This window comes from Periplaneta americana, chromosome 3 (assembly GCF_040183065.1).
Source record: "Periplaneta americana isolate PAMFEO1 chromosome 3, P.americana_PAMFEO1_priV1, whole genome shotgun sequence".
Lineage (NCBI taxonomy): Eukaryota > Metazoa > Arthropoda > Insecta > Blattodea > Blattidae > Periplaneta > Periplaneta americana.
Window position 1 is genome coordinate 110,131,609 of NC_091119.1, and position 21,573 is coordinate 110,153,181.

Sequence of the window (21,573 nt, forward strand, 5' to 3'; positions counted from 1 at the left end):
AACGTGCTTTCATCGTAGAGACATTTTTGAAAAATGAAGAGTCTGTGATCGCCACTCAGGACTCATTTCGACATCGGACGTCACGCTAGGATTCCAACTCGGAATACAATTTTGCGGTGGGTGGCTTCATTTCGTATCACAGGTTCAACATTAAAGAAGAAATCACCTGGACGAAATTCTATTGCACTGAGATTGTCCGAGGCTACGGTAAGATCTCGCGCCCTGCGACTTCTTTCTTTGGGACCATTTGAAGGCGTAAGTTTGTAAACGTCGATCACATACACTGGACGAACTGAAGACAGCGATTCGTGAAGAAATCGTGGCAATTGCACCAGCTATGACTGTGAAAGTGATGGCGAACATCAGAAAACGCCTCGATGCCTGTATTGAAAGCCAAGGACATCATATGGATAATGTTGTTTTCCATAAATAAACTGCATGTATTGGTGAATATGTTGATAACAATAAATGTTTGATTTGATGAATCTTTACAATTTTCTTGCCATGTGAAATCCATCCGTTCTTTCTGACGCACCCTGTACTATGTAACTTGTTTTTTATGTATATTTGATTGTTAAGTCATTAAGATTGATAATTATAGAAAACTTGATATAAGTATAGAAACTGATACTTAGCTCTGGTGTAGGGTGACCAGACATCCTCTTCTGTCCGGACATGTCCTCCTTTTTAGGCCTTTGTCCGGGGTCCGGACGGATTAAAAAAAAATCAAGAAATGTCCTCCTTTTCGTAACTTGTATGCTGATATTTTGAAATTATCTGATTTGACGCCTTTTTCAAGTAATTTCTCTTTGCTCCTCCTTGTTATGGTCGTTGTTCACAGTTAGCTAGTAAATCAAGAGATCGAGGTGCGAATATAAATCTAAATAGATATTTTCTCTCCTCTTTAATAACAATAGTTCCCATGACTTTCACATGTAGCTAACTGTAAAATCATTATTATTATTATTATTATTATTATTATTATTATTATTATTATTATTATTAAGTTTTTCATAATTACTTTGCAATAAAATAGATATTAACATACTTTAAAGTATGCTATAAGCTTAAACCTGTACTGTAAATATTTTGTAATAAAATAAATATTGACATAATTTAAAGTATAACATAGGCCTAAGCCTAAATGTAAGTACATATTTTCTGACTTCTTTTTTTTCGAACAATGTCCTTCTTTTTTTAAGGTTTGTGTCCTCTTTTTTTATCGATGTGAATCTGGTCACCCTACACTGGTGTGTACTTTTAGGTAGAAAGGGGACTGCATGAAAATACGTATGCACGACCATGAGCATAGCTCTCTTTAATAGGGAAGTCTTCCTACCTGGCTACATCTATTACTCAGGAATGAGAGTAGCTTTGTTGCCTGCAAATCTTAATAGTCTGATGTACCATTGATCCCAAAGAGTGTTCAAGCCCCAGAAATTCAAAGCCGAAGGCCGCTATTTGCATTGACAACTACGTTTTATCACTTGGTTATCCAGGGCGACAAGGTTTGTCAGTTTGAAATGTAGGCTACTATATACTGTACAGTACCTACAGTAAGTCTTGTTTCATAATAACGAACTCTGCTTTTACTACAGCCTCGAGCATGTAAGGTCATAGAATAACACCTTTCTGTCTACTTGCGTGAACTAGAAACCAAACGATTTATGGGTTGTCTACTATTATTATTAATTACAAATGTCACGTTTCAGCTGATAATTTACAGTCAAGGTCATAGGGCAGTGGTCGGCATTTCTTGATTCGCGAGTCAACCCCTTAATACACAAGCAGGGCGGACTGCGGGCAGGTAAGGCATGATCTCCCTCCTCAGTCATCACTTTGTTCATTCAATGTTAAGCAATTTGGGTATCCTTTCACTCCTACTATCCGCTTGACTGTGTATTGCGGGCTGCATTTTTATGACGCAATCTTTGCCGACCACTGTCATAGGGGTTCTATTTCTCTTCGTGTGCTTGGAAGATTAAGGGGAAGGATCTACAGGAATGACCAAATTTGTGTCAAAATTAACATTTTTTTTTATTTTAGTTTAAAAATACTTCATAGTATTGACTTAATTTGAGCGAAATTTCAAGGTCGTTAAGAAGAAAATAATTGCTTTCACGCCATTTTTAAACAGTCGTTGCGTTCCAATCCCATTCAATATCCGAAGTTTGTTTATTTTATATTTTTCAAATTTAATATGTAATATCTCAAGGTCTCTTAATTAGGAATATTAAATCCAGACGTTTGAGATGGGCAGGGCGTGTAGCACGTATGGGCGGATCCAGAAATGCATATAGTGTTACTTGGGAGGCCGGAGGGAAAAAGACCTGGCCCGGGATCGAACCCGCAACCTTGGGCATAGAAGGCCAGCGCTATACCAACTCGCCAACCAGGTCGACTGTATGTAATATCTCAGACAATAATAGAGATAATTGAATAAAATTTTCACGGCATATTCTCACATTATACATGAATAATACTCCAAGAGGAAATTGTCAAATTGCAAATTAAAGAATAAGTTAAAAATAGACGTCCAATTTTTCTTTCCGTTCATAAAAACGGAAAATTAAAATTAAAATTTCTAAGAATCATCAAACAAAATTGATTAGCAGTCTTTTAGCTTTCATTGAAGACGAGATTTATGATTATGCGATTCTCTTGAGAACAGATACATTTTTTATTGGGTTATTTTACGACGCTGTATCAACATCTAGGTTATTTAGCGTCTGAATGATATGAAGGTGATAGTGCCGGTGAAATGAGTCCGGGATCCATCACCGAAAGTTATCCAGCATTTGCTCCTATTGGGTCGAGGGAAAACCCCGGAAAAAACCTCAACCAGGTAACTTGCCCCGACCGGGATTCGAACCCGGGCCACCTGGTTTTGCAGCCAGACGCGCTGACCGTTACTCCACAGGTGTGGACGAACAGATACATCATTTTCTTTATAATACTGCTTTTTTTACATTTTGTATGTCTGTAACAGTACCATAAATGGCAAAAGTGAAAATGTTGTATTTAAAAGGCCTCATACATTGCTATGAAACTATGTTCAGGAAATAGAGGCTCTACTTAAAATATTATGAGAAAAGAGATTTCCTGTAGAACTTTCCCCTTGAGAGACGTAGGCCTACGGGCAAAACAGCAAACACTGAGAGCATTTTTATTATACGCGGATGACGAATCATTTAACTAACTAATCGTGTTGCCAGTTTTATATTTGTTAGTTTAGTCTGTTTGTTCATTTTTCTTTATATTACGCCATAGAGCATGAAGAGTCCCGCTAATGAGTGTAAATGCCCTTAAAATTATTTTTTATGAAGGTTATATGTATTTCAAAGGACTGTGTCAAAATAGAGGATATCACGTGTTCTTGCAAAGATAGTTTGCAGTTAGAACTGGATTGTCCAAGTATAATATACAGCATAGCAGGGACGGTTGTTTTTTTTCCGCGTTTTTTCAAACAGAAATGATCAAACAATAACTCGATTATTACCTCTGATTGAGGTTCTGCTGATATGTATAATCTTAGAAAAACGTTTTGTCGCACAGATACTTTGTATGTCCCAGAAAGGAGGCAGTGCATATTATCAGACATACAACAAAACAAAATTAATTTTATTATATAGATTTATAAAGATAAAATTAAAAACAAAACAATTTAAATGGTGAAGACCGCTTAACAGTAACATTCTCGTTGATCTGTGGGCTATATTACTTTTCAATTTGACCAGCGTAGTCTTAATACACGCCATCAACGTCAAATTCATACGCCGCATTCAGTCAGCAACTCACAGCGACATCACATCTCAGGAACACCAGCTATTAGTTGTAAGTATTCACTCTGTACTGATGGCTGTTTTCACTTTTCAAACGCAATTTAGTTAGACTATTCAATTTTTTAGCAATAGATTATTTTAAGAGATTATCATCTTTACAGATGACTACTGAAGATAAGACTGCAGGTTCAGAAACATGTGTAGTCGAAACATGATTTTTAATACTTTGTGTTTTAATACTGTTATAATTATTGTATATTTGTATTTAAAATTTTTTAAATCAATTGGAAGAAAACACTGTCGAAGTAAGGCTAGTCTCAATCATGTCTGTTGTAAGCGTGTCTAACGTTAATTTTATTACCTCAACTAGTCGTTTTCTTGGGAACCAGGTCACTCGTCCTCTGATGACTGTACATAGGCCTATATTATCAGGCAGTATATCTTACTTGACTATAATACTGTATGTCAGAGGAAGAATATTGTTTGTCTAGGTCTAAATCTTAAGTCTGATTAATGTAATGTGTAGCTAGTCGGCGATGTATGCAATGGAGGGGGAAAGGAACTGGCTACCCTACTCCATTATCTCCTGGCATAGTTGACTCATAAGTGGTGCCATGTTGGTATCACTTGTGAGGTTCAGACCTGTCTTCGGACAGTTAACTGAACAACAACTCGATTATCTGGAAACAACCGGATATATCCATTCGGTTTACATATCGGAATAAAAAATGGAAATCTTAATGAACTGTTCGTTAGCTATATAAGTTATAATCGAATAGTGCAATTTATTAATATACATGCTGTGCCAACTCCGAATTTCGACTGTAGGCTGTTCATTCAAACTGTTGTCCAAAACTGTGTTTCGGAGTCAATTGATATCCTGATCTATTATAATTATTTTTTGTGCATTGGACGAGTCTTAACTTGCCGTTATTCGCCCGATTTATTATTATTATTATTGTTATTATTATTATTACTTACTTACTTACTGGCTTTTAAGGAACCCGGAGGTTCATTGCCGCCCTCACATAAGCCCGCCATTGGTCCCTATCCTGAGCAAGATTAATCCATTCTCTATCATCATATTCCACCTCCCTCAAATCCATTTTAATATTATCTTCCCATCTACGTCTCGGCCTCCCTAAAGGTCTTTTTCCCTCCGGCCTCCCAACTAACACTTTATATGCATTTCTGGATTCGCCCATACGTGCTACATGCCCTGCCCATCTCAAACGTCTGGATTTAATGTTCCTAATTATGTCAGGTGAAGAATACAATGCGTGCAGTTCTGTGTTGTGTAACTTTCTCCATTCTCCTGTAACTTCATCCCTCTTAGCCCCAAATATTTTCCTGAAAACCTTATTCTCAAACACCCTTAACCTATGTTCCTCTCTCAAAGTGAGAGTCCAAGTTTCACAACCATAAAGAACAACTGGTAATATAACTGTTTTATAAATTCTAACTTTCAGATTTTTTGACAGCAGACTAGATGATAAAAGCTTCTCAATCGAATAATAAAGGCATTTCCCATATTTATTCTGTGTTTAATTTCCTACCGAGTATTATTATTATTATTATTATTATTATTATTATTATTATTATTATTATTATTATTATTATTATTATTATTATTATTATTATTAAGTAAAATGCGATATCTTAATCGGAAAGAGGATCAGGCATTGTTCATAGTTTTAAATATAAAGATTAATAGTTGCGAGGGAAGAAGCGACGAAAAGACTGGAAACGTAGTAAAACTATAACCTTAAATTAAATGTACATTCTTCTACAAACTTAAATTTGAAATCGTAAAGTAGGAAGGATACCATCTCGACTGAAGTAACAAAATCCTTCACGGAAAAGGCTGGAACGAAGAATTTCTCAAACTGTGCTGAATGCCATTCAGGGTTTGGCTGGTTGCATGCTTTGTTATGATGTAACAGTGACAAAGAAACAAACACGTGAGGCTTGTAAAATACATACTTGTGCACGGAAGTTGCTTAGAGCTATGATCGTTGTAAACTATGATATTTGGCCATAACCTTAATTCTTCAGGTATGTAACTGAAATGATATATGAATGGTATGTAAGGCGACATTCGTGGAAGTCCAACTAATGACCAGGTCTTCAAAAAATTGTATTTGAAATACAAATACAAAATACTTTTAAAAAATTAACCAAAATACATTTGTATTTCAAATACTCGATACAATATATAGGCCTAAACAAATAAGAATATTACTGAAAATCTAAAATATTATATTAACATTAAAAGTATTTTTACCTCGAAGTTTTATGTAAACACTGTAACTGAACATTCTTACTTTTCCCAGTCAGCAATGGAATTATGCTACATATGAATAATTACTGCTTCCTTAAAAAAACAGTTTCTCAAAAAGTTTGTCAGATAAGGATCCCCTTGCTTGTGAATAAATAAATCCTATGTACGTACGTACGTTTTTTGGGAGAATTACAAAGGACAAAATGCATTACAGATTGGACTTAACTTTTTCGCAACAAACGCCATACAGACATCGGACAGATTCTCGTGTTTTTCAGTCTTTCCATCCGTCCTTCTGTCCCATCGGTGAAACTAAAACTGACAATTCATCACGGGTTGGTTAATTGTAACCCTAATACATCCGGCAGGCAATCAGTTTTTCTCTAAGCCCTGGAGCCTTGGGTAATATATCGTTACTTAAAAAATTAGTGTCACGGATGTGATATACGCATTCTCATACATTTTGTGCGTTACGCAATAATTCAATTCCTTTATCATGTTGCGAACGGCATCACTGTTTGCAATTAGTCCTTGAAGAGTTATTCAAATTACATATCTAAATGAAAACTTTAATAAATTATTATGCACTTAAATAAAAAGAGAAAGAAAATACATTCTCCATACTCTCAAAATTAAGATATTTGGCTTCAATTACAATTTGTCTGGTTTAAGTGAATGTATGATGTACAGTACGTCTATATTCTATAAGTAACAAAAATGTGTAATATAATTTTCGTATATTTACAAGAATCGGCACCTAAAAATGTTAAGATGTATTCGATTTTGGTTTGATTCAGTGACGCGTAACAAATGGATTCATACCAAGGAATAAAGTAAGTAATTCTATCAGGATGAGGCGCTCTCCACTAAAAGTAGTGACTATACCTGGTGGATTGGGAAGCTGTTTGGACTTAGACAATCGCAACGAAAAGTAAAAATAATTGTGTATAATAGTTCATTTCTAAGATAGGCCCTATGTAAGTTTCTGGAGACATACCTACTGCGCTGCTCTCTTTATTCATCTCTTTATGTTATACAAGAAACAAACAAAATTTAAAAAGTCGTTAGGGTATATTTTGAGTTCATTACAGTTTTGGTTTTTGATTTCAAATAAATATCTATTAAGTTTTAACAAAATATTATATGTCACGTGAATTGAAATGATATTGATAGTTATTTGTCAGCCAACTTTACAATTCATAGTTATGGTGGACCATCACATTTTTACTTTTCGACCCACCATCCCTTTAATACATACTACGCTTTTCTATTAATATATTCATTTGTCAAGTATTTACTGATTACTTCCTATTCTTCTGTTTTAAATGAATTTCTATCTGTTCTTCCCAATCTATCCTATTCTATTCTCTCATACCTAGACTGTCTCCCTTCCATTTCTGGCTTTTCTATTAAATATTGCATATTCCCTTCCTTAATAATTTGTATTATTTATTTTGTTCTCTATTTTCAAATCTCCTACTCTTAATCATTATTTTCCAGCTATTTTCTGCGAAATTATTTGTTTCCATTTCCATTTTCTCTATTTTACAACACATCACTTACTATTTCCCTACTATTCTGCCCTCTATTTATTTACGTATTTAACTTTCTCTCTTAATTCACTCCTAAATTTCCTCTTTTATTACCTTTTCCATAAATTTATTTCTATAATACTCCTACAGTTATAGTATCCCTGATACTACTCTCAAGCCACAACATTGAATTGTCACGTGAATCAGTCCCAGATAAATTGACTCATCGATACTGAATATGAACTGAATGAGTTAAGTATTTAGGAGAACTTCCTGTAAAATACTCAAAACTAGGAACGCTGAAAACGGAAATTTCCACGAAAATATTGAAATAGACTTCTTGCGTTATCACAGTATTACTTTTATCTAACGAGAAAGTAGAAAAAATAATTTACATGATTCTAACTGGACTAACAGTTTCGTTATTCTGTGATACGGACTTCGATATCAGAACTTCGTGAGGTTTGTAGCCTATCGGATTTCCTTAACTCCAGCAAGGTACTTAATTAATTTATTCTATCACGGTATTTAGATCTATATTCCTTCTTATTACGAAATGTTTAACCGAACACTAGATGAAGACATCGTGGAGGTATCGCAACGTTAATATTAGCATGATCCTGAACATTTACTCGAAGTACTGCAACATGAACACAGGACGATACCAACAGCTGTTGCATAAGACCACAGTGTAGCTGCTTGTTTCTCACATAGGTTCCGATGTTTGCTTTTCAATTATCTCTAAGCAAACATGATGACAATGCTTGATCAGGGACTTCCCCTAGCATGGGTGGAGGCAACACTACTAACGCAATGATTTGTGATGCTATGATATACTAAAAAGAAGCTGAAAACGAACATTTGTCCTCTTTGATTGTCAATGAACTTGAAAAGGAATACAGACTGAACTTACTTGTCATGCCTGCTGAACACGTGACTGGGGCTTCTGGGCACGGGACCAACGGCGGTAGCGGCGGTCTGCGTCGTCGCGGGAAACGCCGTACCCGCCTGCAAGCGCTCTCCTTGTGGAGTCGAGGGCGCGGACTTCGCAAGCAGATTGCTCGACGACCTACACAGACCATCACAGATATGTTTGTAGACTGATGTACACAGTGTACATTAAAATACGATGAATACAGATGAGCCTAGAGTTTATGTCAGAAAATAATAAATGAAGGAATAGAGAAGCAAGAAAGGGACAAGAAAAGAAAGCAAACCAAAGGAAATAAAATAAAAAGTAAATATGAAGAGATAGATGCCGAGAAACGAAAATAAATAAGAAGAGAGGACAAAAAGGACTAGAGAAGGAGAAACAAACAAAGAAATAATATGCAAAAGAGAATATAAAAGGAACAAAAAAAGAGATGAAGAGAAAGAAGATTGAAACAAAGCTAACATAGCGAAAGGATAGATGGATAAGCGAACAGGTGAATAGGTAGCGGATATATATATATATATATATATATATATATATATATATATGACATAGAAATAGATATATTTAATTAAACAGGTAGACAAATAGGTATGTAGATATGCAGGTAGATAAGTAGGTATGTAGATATGCAGGTAGATAAGTGGGTATGTAGATATGCAGGTAGATAAGTAGGTATGTAGATATGCAGGTAGATAAGTGGGTATGTAGATATGCAGGTAGATAAGTAGGTATGTAGATATGCAGGTAGACAAGTGGGTGGGTATGTAGATATGCAGGTAGATAAGTAGGTATGTAGATATGCAGGTAGATAAGTAGGTATGTAGATATGCAGGTAGATAAGTGGGTATGTAGATATGCAGATAGATAAGTAGGTATGTAGATATGCAGGTAGATAAGTAGGTATGTAGATATGCAGGTAGATAAGTGGGTATGTAGATATGCAGGTAGACAAGTGGGTGGGTATGTAGATTTACAGGTAGATAAGTACACAGGCAAGAAAAAGTAAGAAATATCAAAGAAAGAATTTGAAATGAAGAAAGAATAATAATAATAATAATAATAATAATAATAATAATAATACTGGTTAACAATGATTTTATTAAATAAATAATTTCGGGTGTTTCTTATGTATTGCCATCTGCTGATTCCAAAAATGAAGTCAGAAATTTTCCATCACCCACCATTTTTTTTTTATTTTGAAAATAAATTTGTTCCAGTTTATTAGTATTTGTGGCGTATAACATGCTGATTAGAAGGCGTATTTTATATTTATATTTCATTATATTGTGTCAACAATTGACTTGTAACGTTTGGTATTGTTGCCTATGAATTCACGAATAACAACAATGAGATTTCCCTCACAAAACTTTGATTTTAAGGTAAATTTCCCAGATGAATAGAAGCTTTCTTCAAAGAAAGAAGCTAATCCTGTGCTCTCTTTCGTTGTCAATTGAATTGTGATAGAAGTATACAATATCGTACCTAATAGTGCATTGTAAGGAGTAGTGTATAAGTGTATAATGTATAAGAAACATGTCTTGAAAGAGTCTTATAGATAGAAACAACTTCTGTTAAGTGTGTGGTGAGCTCACTTTAAAATGGCAGAGGCCAAATTTTACTCCTCTAGTTAGAAGAGCTTATGACTGTTATTTTAACAACAAAATAGACCAGAACGAGACATGGGCCCCGGAAATCTGTTGTGCTAAATGTGTAACACTCTTAACCGACTGGTTAAAAGGATCCCGTCATATGCCTTTTGCAGTCCCTATGATATGGCGCGAACCTAAGGATCATTTGAGAGACTGCTACTTCTGCTTGACAAATATATCTGGAATAAATTCGAAGTCCAGACACTGTAAAATATAAATATTTAGTTTCTGCAATTCGGCCGGTGCTTCATAGGCCAGGACTTCCCATACCAACTCCACCAGATGACATAACATTGACTGAAGTAATTCAAAGTGTTCCTGATGTTCAGACTGAATCACAAAATAATCCAGATTTTGTGGATTATGATATTATAAATGAACCTCACTTTCTAACATAGGAGAATTTAAATGATTTGGTTCAGGATTTTGGTTTAAGTAAAAGCAAGGCAGAATTACTCGCCCCAAGATTGAAAGGCTGGAAGCTGCTGGAGGTAACACCAAAGTAAGTTTCTTTCGCCAACGCCAAAAGGAATTTGAGCATTTGTTTTCTAAAGAGGACCTAGTTTTCTGCAATGATGTTGAGAATTTGTTCGGGTCAATGGGTATTGAGTATAAATCTGAGGATTGGCATTTGTTCATAGACTTCTCGAAAACAAGTTTGAAAGGACTCTTACTACATAATGGAAACAAATATCCATCCATTCCTTTAGTCCTTGCAGTTGGTATGAAGGAAAATTATGAGAATATGAAGCTCTTACTAATCACTATCAAATGTAACAATTTTTCTTGGCAGATGTGTGGCGATTTGAAAGTAATAGCTATCTCACTTGGGTTATAGCTTGGCTATACTAAATTTTGCTGCTACTTGTGCAAATTGGATAGCAGAGATAAAAGTAACCATTATATAAAAAGAACTGGCCAAAGAGAGAATCACTTTAATCCAGGACAAGATAATGTTCTTCACCAACCACTTGTAAGTTCTGAAAAAATCTTATTGCCTTCACTGCATATCAAATTAGGCTTGATTAAGAATTTTGTGAAAGCAATGGATCGTGATGGCAGTGCATTTCTCTTCCTGAAAAATAAGTTCCCAAGAATCACTGAAGCTAAACTAAAAGAAGGAATATTTGTTGATTTCAAATAAGGGAACTGATTAAAGATACGCAATTTGAAAGCCAGTTAAATATACAAGAAACGGCTCCATGGGTGCATTTCAAAAATGTTGTCACGAACGTTTTAGGAAACTTCAGATCTGAGAACTATAGAGAACTTGTCAGTGAGATGATTGAAAACTACACGATCATGGGGTGTAATATGTCTTAAAAATACACTTTCTGCATCCCACCTCGATTTCTTTCCTGAAAACCTAGGGCTGTGAGCGAGGAACACGGGGAGCGTTTCCACCAGGACATCGTGGAAACGGAAAGGCGCTACCAGTGTATATGATGTCCAAATATGTTGGCAGACTATTGTTGGATACTTAAAAGTGATGTTCCTCAAGCAAAGTGCAGCCAAAAATATGCTTCACATACATTTTAGGTCAATAAATGTAATTTCAGCTCAGATATCATAATACTATAATGTCTAGATACGAAAAATGTTTTTCATGTGATTACTCTAAAACCCTGGGTGATAGAAAAGTTCTGTAAAAAGATTTGAAATCAACACAAAAAAGTCACTTAGAATCACCCATTGTTTCCCATTTAACAAACAAAAGTTTAGATTTTGTTGACCAGTGTAATAATAATAATAATAATGATTTATTTTAGCTGGCAGAGTTAAGGCCGTAAGGCCTTCTCTTCCATTCAACCAGCAAAAAGTATATATAAATATGCATGAACTTACAAAGAATTCAACAATTTGATTTAGATGAGAGTTACCTGTATACAATAGTTATTTACGAATTAAACAACAAAATAGTATGAACTATTAATTAAACACTGAAATAAACTGTGTAGCAGAATTAAGCTAAAATACATAGAATGTTAATATATTTCAAATAATATTAGATAATAGAAAGAGATTATTATGAAACAATTTTGAAAATAAAGCACTATCAGATGTTTTAAGAAAGAAGTAACAATGTGGTCAGTGATAGTTTAAATCAGTATGATTGGAGTGAAATGCTAATAAGGTTATCTTTTAAGCTGTTTTTAAAGGTGTTTATTGTCATGCAGCCCCTAATACTTTGTGACAAGGAATTCCATTGACGCGAGGTGGATACTGTAAAAGATGATGAATAACAAGTAAAAGATGATGAATAATGAATGGCATATTATGGAAGAATGAACGATGGGTAATAAAACTGAAAGTAAGATACGAGAATAGAGAGAAAGGCAATGAATGACTAAAAAAAATACTTTAGATAAAGAAAGAAAAATAGAAGAGAATATTAAAAAAATAAAGGAATAAGGAAACTATGTATAAATAAAGTAGAGAGAAAGAAAAGAATGAAAGAGGCTACAGAGTCACATCTGACATACGTAATACAATCGACATTCTTAATAGGATTTGACATTTAGATACTGAAGATGCTATCGACTCATAGCTGTCACCAATACAGATGGCTGTTTACATTTCTGACATCACGGTAGAGCTCAGTATCTGTTTCTTAATCGGTCGTTCTAACAACCATTTTCTTTCTGTATAATCTGTTGCTTAGCAACATGGATATTTGTGAACTCGCCATACAACCCACGTGCTACAAAACAAAACAGTCGGCTCTTCACGGTTCTAGAATGTAATGGATAAGTGTGTTGAAGACCCAAGTACAGACATGAAAATCGTTAAAAAGGCGTGACTTAAGAACCTGCTACTGGCAGGTAGTCAAGTTCAAAACTGACTCCAATATAAAGGTACATTTTAGCGGAAAAAAAAAAGAAAAAAAAACAACACCTAGCTAGAATCCTAGTGACAAGTTACATTCTGTATAAAGTTGGATAAAAGGATATAATCAAACTCAACTCTTGGGTCTAAGCACGGTATAACGATTTCATAACATGAAATTGATCCTAACAGGCAACTGGAAAATATAAGTACGCTATCCAGTCAAACAGCTAGAGTGTCAGTTTTATACGCTGTGCAACCCAGGTTTGAATCCAAGATGGTCCAAGTGGATATTGTGGTGGACAAATACAGAGCTTGGTGTAGATTTCGCAGGATACCCTCGTTTCCCCTCCTGGAATCATATCATTGTTCCATTAATCATCAATTCATCATCCAGTGTTATGCAATTCGCCTTCCATGGTGCACCGAGGGCAATGCCTACGGCGGCAAAAAGAACTACAATTTCGGCGCACAGCTCATAGATGGGGACGCTTAGATGAACGACGCAAAATCAGTTGTCCGCCATTGAATAAAAAAATTAATATGCTATCCAACATGCTACTGACTACGACAGAAGTATCCTAAATTTCCGGTAGTATCTATCCTGCGAATACAGGGTTGCATACATACTGAAAAATCTCAATTTTTGGTTTCCAAAATTGTCCTCCTACCCGCAATGAAGAAAGAAGATTCGTCAAAATTCCGATTTTGAGGAATTGAATGAAAATCATTTTAAGAAGAAAAAATTATTTATTTATTTTATTTTTTTCAGGAAGTAAACAGTGTGTGTGAAATATCATGTATTATCCTGTGATTTTTATTTATTCTTTTAGAACAGGACAAGGGTACTTGTTTTAATATTGATAATAATGTGAGAAATATGGACTGATGAATATTATCAGCTTATTTTAAAACACGAAAATATTTTGAATTTATTAGTACCGTACATAAAAAATTTGTGTACTCTCTCCTTCATGCACAATATATTCAGATATGTCTATTTAAATTATGTCCCGATTTCGTTGAACTATTATATGGCAACTGTCTACACACTTTAATGTGAAATTAGACAGATGGACAATAAAATGACTGTTGATATGGCATGTCTGATTATTTCACGTAAGATCTGACGATTCAGTAGGGGCGTTCTGTACTTATTCTTTAAATTTCAAATAAAAAAAAATCTATCGGATTTAAATGTGGTGATCGCGGGGGCCAAGAAATGTCACTTCATTAGAAAACAGCCCTGTTTGCAAGAAATTGTTGTCTTGGTCTGTTTTGTTCAATTCATTGTTTCCCTTGTTCCCTGCTTTTAATGCCTGCAAAATTTTCACTTTCTATGAATGGAGTTTAAGACGCTTTCAAGGACTTTTTAGATGGTTAACTGTGAATTTTACAACTCTTATGTTGCACGACGAACCGAATTTGTGATAATGTGTTGGAAAGTTTCCCGTACTGCTGCAACTTGAGTTTCAGTTATTTTAAACTGAGTTTTCCTGGACACGACGCTTTTCTACACTACTAGTTTCCATAAACCGCTCATACCATAGTTTAATATTACGTCAAGAGGGTGTGGTGTGTCGCGTATTATAGACTCTTCTTAAGTTTTCCTGCACCTGTGTTGCGGAATTTGTCTGACTTAGTCACTCTGGACAACGAGCCTTCTGTTGCATTCTCTCAATAAAAAAACTTGAAAGGACGCGCACTTGGCAGGAATACCTAATTACTACCAATCCATCAAATCTCTCAACTTTCTTTAACATCTTAGAAAAGCAGAATTAAATCATTCTGATTAGCTTATTTAATTTTTTAAATAATTTTTATGAAGATTTATAGGGTATACACTTATTATGCTACATGCATAAAAGTATGTATTTAGGCCTACCTATGCACCAAACTATACTCAGGCCGTTGTAACCTTTCACCTGACAGCTTTACGTAATGTTGGTAGCGACAGATACGATGCTGTCACAATGATCACAACAGCTGACTTAACTTACGCGGAGTTTACTATTCTGTACCGTTGATTCAAATGGTAATTGTTATGTAACTCCGTTCTTTATTACTGTCCGCTTAGAAAGGACTAAAGTTTTTAATGCCCACTGTATTTCAATACCTGTCCTACAGGAATGAAGATACACCTATACTGTATATACGGACAAATTCCTTATCTTGCTCGTAAAATTGACGAGTTCTTCGCACCAATTCTGACGTCTATTTACGTAAAGGATTGTCACTACGTAAGGTATCACTTTCTTTTGCGACATTTCACAGCAGCGCTACAAATGTATTTATAACTTTACAACACTAACACACAAATTAAGCACGTGGTAGTGACACCATGTAACACATCATGCAGCAAATTGGCAACACAGCAGTGCTCCGCGTAGCAGCAATAACAGCTGATAGAAAATACTACTCTGATTGGTTCAGAAGGCTACCAAACAGCATTCTTCAATTTTTTCGAAGGCAGGGATGCCAACGCAAATAACAACTGTCAAGTGCAAGGTTACAACGGCCTGGGTATATAACCCTAACATACTGTCCAAATTTCACGAGATGATCCCTGCGAGGGGAATATGTTCCTTGCGGGGTAAGAAGAGAGGGTAAGAGTCAGAGTCTTTGAAGGAGCAGGTGGATCGGGGTGGTGTCATTAGACTAACAAGGCTCAATCATTGGCCGGGAGGTTCTGTGTCGGCAGTTGGTTATAATAGTGGGGGAAAAACTTGCATTCCTTGATCGGATCTTCTCCTGAAATGCGAACAGTACCGGTACCTCAAGATAAAATAATAATTATAATGATAGGATAGGGGAAAGCCCGCCATATATATGAAATAAATTACTCGGAGCGGAACAAAACTATCACAAAGGCTGGATGTGACTCGACAGTCGTGGTGAAGACAACACATCTGGGTAAATGCCCGTAAAGCATCTGCCCACCACTCAACTAGCTTTGCGCAGCGTTCGCATCGTGGCCAGAGTGAAAATTTTCATTACTGATCAGCCTCAAATAGCCGGATTGAATTAACCTTCTGGCTATAGAGAAGTAGGAAGACTTGGAAGAAGATGGCTCGATACATGAGGCCGTAAAAGGAAAGCTCTTCTAATCCTTGAAGAGTTAATGATTATGATTATGGTAATAATAAATAATCCTAGTAGTCCTCTGTTAATATAAAGTTAGGTTAAGGAACATGGAAAGACTTTTGGATATAAACATAAAATGTAAAGTAAATAACATGAAACTGATCCTATCTGACAAAATAAATGCTGATAATTATAAGTGACCTATGCACTTTATTTAATAGAACAAAATTTCATATTTAATGAATATAAATGCATAATTCCGACAGAAATGTGATAAAATACACATTAATTTAGTAGATACTTAGATTAAAAGAGTGTAGAAACTCTATCGCTCTGACTTCGTAGCTATCATTTCTGTGCGTATTCAACCGGATATTAAAATTGTATTTCTGTAACGCATTACGGAAAGAGTGCACTCACGCATTATGAGATCGATTGTATGGCGGCCTTGGCCATTGCGGCTCGGTGTGTTGACTGATGTACGTCACGTGCATTAGCGACATAGCGGGGCACAAGTTGAAGCACTTTGTTGTTAATGACAGTGGGTTATGAGGGTACTATCATAAATAAAGGTTATTTTACAACATAAAAGTAGCCGCCTATGCAAAATAAACGGCTGAAGTGTTACGCATAATGGGACTGCACAAATGCATCAGCTTGATTACAGAAAATGGCATAGCGAAGAAGGAAGAGGAATAAAGTCAATAAATTGGTGCAGGAAAGTGATATGATTGTCTACGTATATCTCCACTTTTTTCGTCCACACAGCAAGAGGATACATATGCCAATACTCGTATTAATTACACTAGATATGTTTGTTGAGACGTTTGAGATGGGCAGGGCATGTAGCACGTATGGGCGAATCCAGAAATGCATATGGAGTGTTAGTGGGAGACCGGAGGGAAAAAGACTTTTGGAGAGGCCGAGACGTAGATGGGAGGATAATATTAAAATGGATTTGAGGGAGGTAGGATATGATAGAGAGTGGATTAATCTTGAACAAGATAGGGACCGATGTTCTATCCACCACTATGTCCGTCCCAGGAATCTGTGGAGTAACTTCGCGTATATGGGGGCGGAGTCTATCTGTGCCGGAGTGTAATGCAGGCAGCATCAGTTCGAGGCCGCTAAGGGGTAAGATGCTTGTAGGAGAGAGTTCAGATAGAAGAGATCCCCTCTCTGCAAGCGATTGGTACTGTCGTTGACACAGCTCATCTGCCCTGAACCTTGGGGAAGTTAGGGGTGTTGTTTAGAGGGGTGTGAGGCTAACTTTGGAGCAAGCGGCTAGCTATTCGGTGTGAATACACTCTGCTTAATCCCCTTTCTATTTGCTCCAAAATAATTTCTCTCTCTTCATTTGTACTTGGAAGACGAAGGTGAACGTTTGCTTAATAACGTTTGTAGAATAGCTGGTGTAAATATATATTCAAAGTTAAGACGTAGCAATATAACTTTCATGTGCAGTGTACTCCATAGTAACGTGGCGCGGAATTGGTAAATAAATGTTTTTATAATGCATGCTACATTGTATTTCTAACTTTCTCTCAATCCACTCCATCCACTACTAGTGCGAAACTACTACCCCAACTCCGCATTCCTTCCAGGGCAGATGAACTGTGTCACTGACAGTAGTTTCGTTCAACCAATGCCACTCCCCAAAGCGGTCATTGGTCCTAGCCCTCCCACATAGGCTACCACTTGCGCACAGGTGTTATTTCGTCTTTCTACTCCACAGATTCCTGGGACGGACCATAACTTACTTTCTCCTCTTACCCCGCAAAGACCATATTACCTTCGCAGGGATCCTCTCGTGAAATTTGGACAGTACCTGTCTCTGTTAAACCAGAAATGGATCTTCGTGTGTATTTGCACCGCATGCACCGAGTGCTATCACTCTTATGAACTGTTCTGAAGATTGCCTAATCTCTACAGGTGCTCTTGACTTTCTTGTCTTACTAAAATCAGTGATCAACAAACATCGATTTCAGCACTTAAAAAGTGAACCAAAATACCTAAATCAGTGACCAACAAACATCGATTGCAGCACTTAAAAAGTGAACCAAAATACCTAAATCAGTGACCAACAAACATCGATTGCAGCACTTAAAAAGTGAACCAAAATACCTAAATCAGTGACCAACAAACATCGATTGCAGCACTTAAAAAGTGAACCAAAATACCTAAATCAGTGATCAACAAACATTGATTGCAGCACTTAAAAAGTGAACCAAAATACCTAAATCAGTGACCAACAAACATCGATTGCAGCACTTAAAAAGTGAACCAAAATACCTAAATCAGTGACCAACAAACATCGATTGCAGCACTTAAAAAGTGAACCAAAATACCTAAATCAGTGATCAACAAACATTGATTGCAGCACTTAAAAAGTGAACCAAAATACCTAAATCAGTGACCAACAAACATTGATTGCAGCACTTAAAAAGTGAACCAAAATACCTAAATCAGTGACCAACAAACATCGATTGCAGCACTTAAAAAGTGAACCAAAATACCTAAATCAGTGACCAACAAACATCGATTGCAGCACTTAAAAAGTGAACCAAAATACCTAAATCAGTGACCAACAAACATCGATTGCAGCACTTAAAAAGTGAACCAAAATACCTAAATCAGTGATCAACAAACATTGATTGCAGCACTTAAAAAGTGAACCAAAATACCTAAATCAGTGACCAACAAACATCGATTGCAGCACTTAAAAAGTGAACCAAAATACCTAAATCAGTGACCAACAAACATCGATTGCAGCACTTAAAAAGTGAACCAAAATACCTAAATCAGTGATCAACAAACATTGATTGCAGCACTTAAAAAGTGAACCAAAATACCTAAATCAGTGACCAACAAACATCGATTGCAGCACTTAAAAAGTGAACCAAAATACCTAAATCAGTGATCAACAAACATCGATTGCAGCACTTAAAAAGTGAACCAAAATACCTATAAGTCAATGTTGTACATAAAGAAATATTTTATGGGTTAGTTGCAGTACAGTATAGCCAGCACGAGTGACATTAAACGAAGCTGAGGGTCTCAATTGAATTCTCTGTGAGAAAGTGATTGATGTGATGATTATTTTCACAAGTAGGAAATGGGGCACAGAGTTTACTCTGTGGAAAAGTTATTACCAGTCTTACAACACTTCATTTAAAGCGCCACTGCAAAACATACCATATTAGTCAGTATGGAGATATCTTAGGAGTGAATCTTGAAGACATTCTAAATGATCTTCGTAATGATACACTTGGGATAGAAGAAACTTGATTAATCCTGCTGTATATTATAATATGTTATACATTGTTGTTGTTTAGTCAACTGTCCGAAGACAGGTCTGAACCTCACAAATGATGCCAAGACGGCATCACTTAAGAGGCAACTAGGCCAGGAGATAATGGGGTAGGTAGGGTGGCTAGTTCCTTTCCACCTCCATTGCATACATCGCCGACTAGCTACATATTACACAAGTCAGACTTGAGATGCATACAAACAATTGTTGTTCTTCCTTTGACACATACCGTCAAGTGAGATGTAGGTACTTGCCTGATAATACATGTACAGTAGTGGCAAAAAAAAAGACCGGACCGACCCTTGTAGCTGATTTCAGAGCCTTGTTCACTCCAGAGCACGATAGACTGTTAACTAAGACTTTCGTGGTTCGAATCCTGTCTGGGAAGAAAACTTTTTTTTGTTCCTTATTAAAATTTATTCTCAATACTTTTCGATTGCAGAGATATTTTACTACTTAATTAACTTATTATTCCCAGAACATGAATTTTACCAGCAATCGAAAAGTATTAGGAATAAATTTGAATAAGGAACAAAAAAAGTTTCCTTCCCAGGCAGGATTCGAACCACGAAAGTCTTAGTTAACAGTCTATCGTGCTCTGGAGTGAACAAGGCTCTGAAATCAGCTACAAGGGTCGGTCCGGTTTTTTTGCCACTACTGTACATATCAGAAACTCAATCAGAGGATAATTACAAGGATGAAATTAAATAATGTGATATTAAATGCATTTTTGTTCTTAATAAGAGAAGGTATTACCAAAATAAGAAGCACTGACAAGCAATGAGGAAGTATCCAGTTATAGGCAACGTAGGGCCATATTAAACAAACTTCTCATGGACAACTCATCAGCACATACAGCAGTTATTGTCCCGGAAAAGTCAGCACACACATCAACTGGTTGAGTCCCAATTATGATTTATCGTTTCTTACTGGAATGTTGGGCAGTCGGTAATGCAGGTAGTTGTTGCACAGGGAGTCGAGGTCAACTCATTTGTAGTTTCTGCACGCGTGAATGACGTTCGTCAGGTTTCATTGGGTATTCATATGACGTTGCGACAGTCATCAAACCCCGAGCGATTAGGCTACAATTACTGCAAAGCCATGTTTGTTTGCCACGGCAAGTTCTGTACCGAGTTGTCACGGTAACATAAATTGTTAATTAAGTTCATATTCACGTCCTTTATCTAGAACAGATGGGCTTACACGATTATTTTATAATTACACACTCTTGAAAGTGCGTTTGAACACAACATAGAATTTTATATGGGGTTTTAAAAACTTTGTTCTCTCCATGAGTGAGGCTGTCACGGTAAGAAACCACCGACGTAGTCTAGTGGTAGGGAGAGGGACTCAAGGCTGCTCTCCTCCTGTCTTTTTTCGTAGCTGCCCAATATCTCGAAATTCTGTTGGTTTGAAGTGCAATATTCTACTGTTATTCTTTTTTTACATGTATAACGCCTATATTTTGGCAGGGCATGTAGCACATATGGGCGAATCCAGAAATGCATATAGAGTGTTAGTTGGGAGGCTGGAGGGAAAAAGACCTTTGGAAAGGCCGAGACGTAGATGGGAAGATAATATTAAAATGGATTTGAGAGAGGTGGGATATGATGGTAGAGACTGTATTAATCTTGCTCAGGATAGGGACCAATGGCGGGCTTATGTGAGGGCGGCAATGAACCTCCAGGTTCCTTAAAAGTAAGTAAGTAACGCCTACATTTGAATAATAATATTAATAATATAATAATAATAATATGTATTTATTTAGCTAGTAAGTAAAGTGAGTACAAATTCAAAAGTATACAACAAAAAATGTTTCTAGCCACTACCGTGTACGGTGTGGTCTTAGCCAATAAAATTTACAAAGGCAGTTTACTAAATACACTAACTTAATTCAGACCGACAACTAATACACAAGAGAAAACAGAAAGAGAAAAAAAACACATTTAATATAAATTAACAATCAGATAGGAACCAATGACTTTCAATAAAAACATGAATATAGTCGACAGAAATAAAAAGGTAAAAAATATACACATTCGTTAATACTATACAGTCTGATCCGTTTAGGTATGGATAATATCAAGTTATTATTATAAAGCTATTATGATAGTAAGAAAAATTTCTTGCTGGTTATATTATGATTAAAAGATGGCAGTTTTCATATATGAC

The 21,573-nt window shown here is 36.1% G+C and overlaps 1 protein-coding gene across 3 annotated transcripts in view; it reads right to left on the reverse strand.

The window, feature by feature from the left end:
- LOC138696378 (GRAM domain-containing protein 2B-like) overlaps nt 1-21,573 on the reverse strand; it is a 787,676-nt gene that overhangs the window by 162,187 nt on the left and 603,916 nt on the right. For all 3 annotated transcript variants that reach the window (XM_069821266.1, XM_069821264.1, XM_069821265.1), the window contains exon 4: nt 8,509-8,664. In XM_069821266.1, the coding sequence (XP_069677367.1) occupies nt 8,509-8,664 (156 nt within the window). The remainder of the gene's footprint in view (nt 1-8,508; nt 8,665-21,573) is intronic.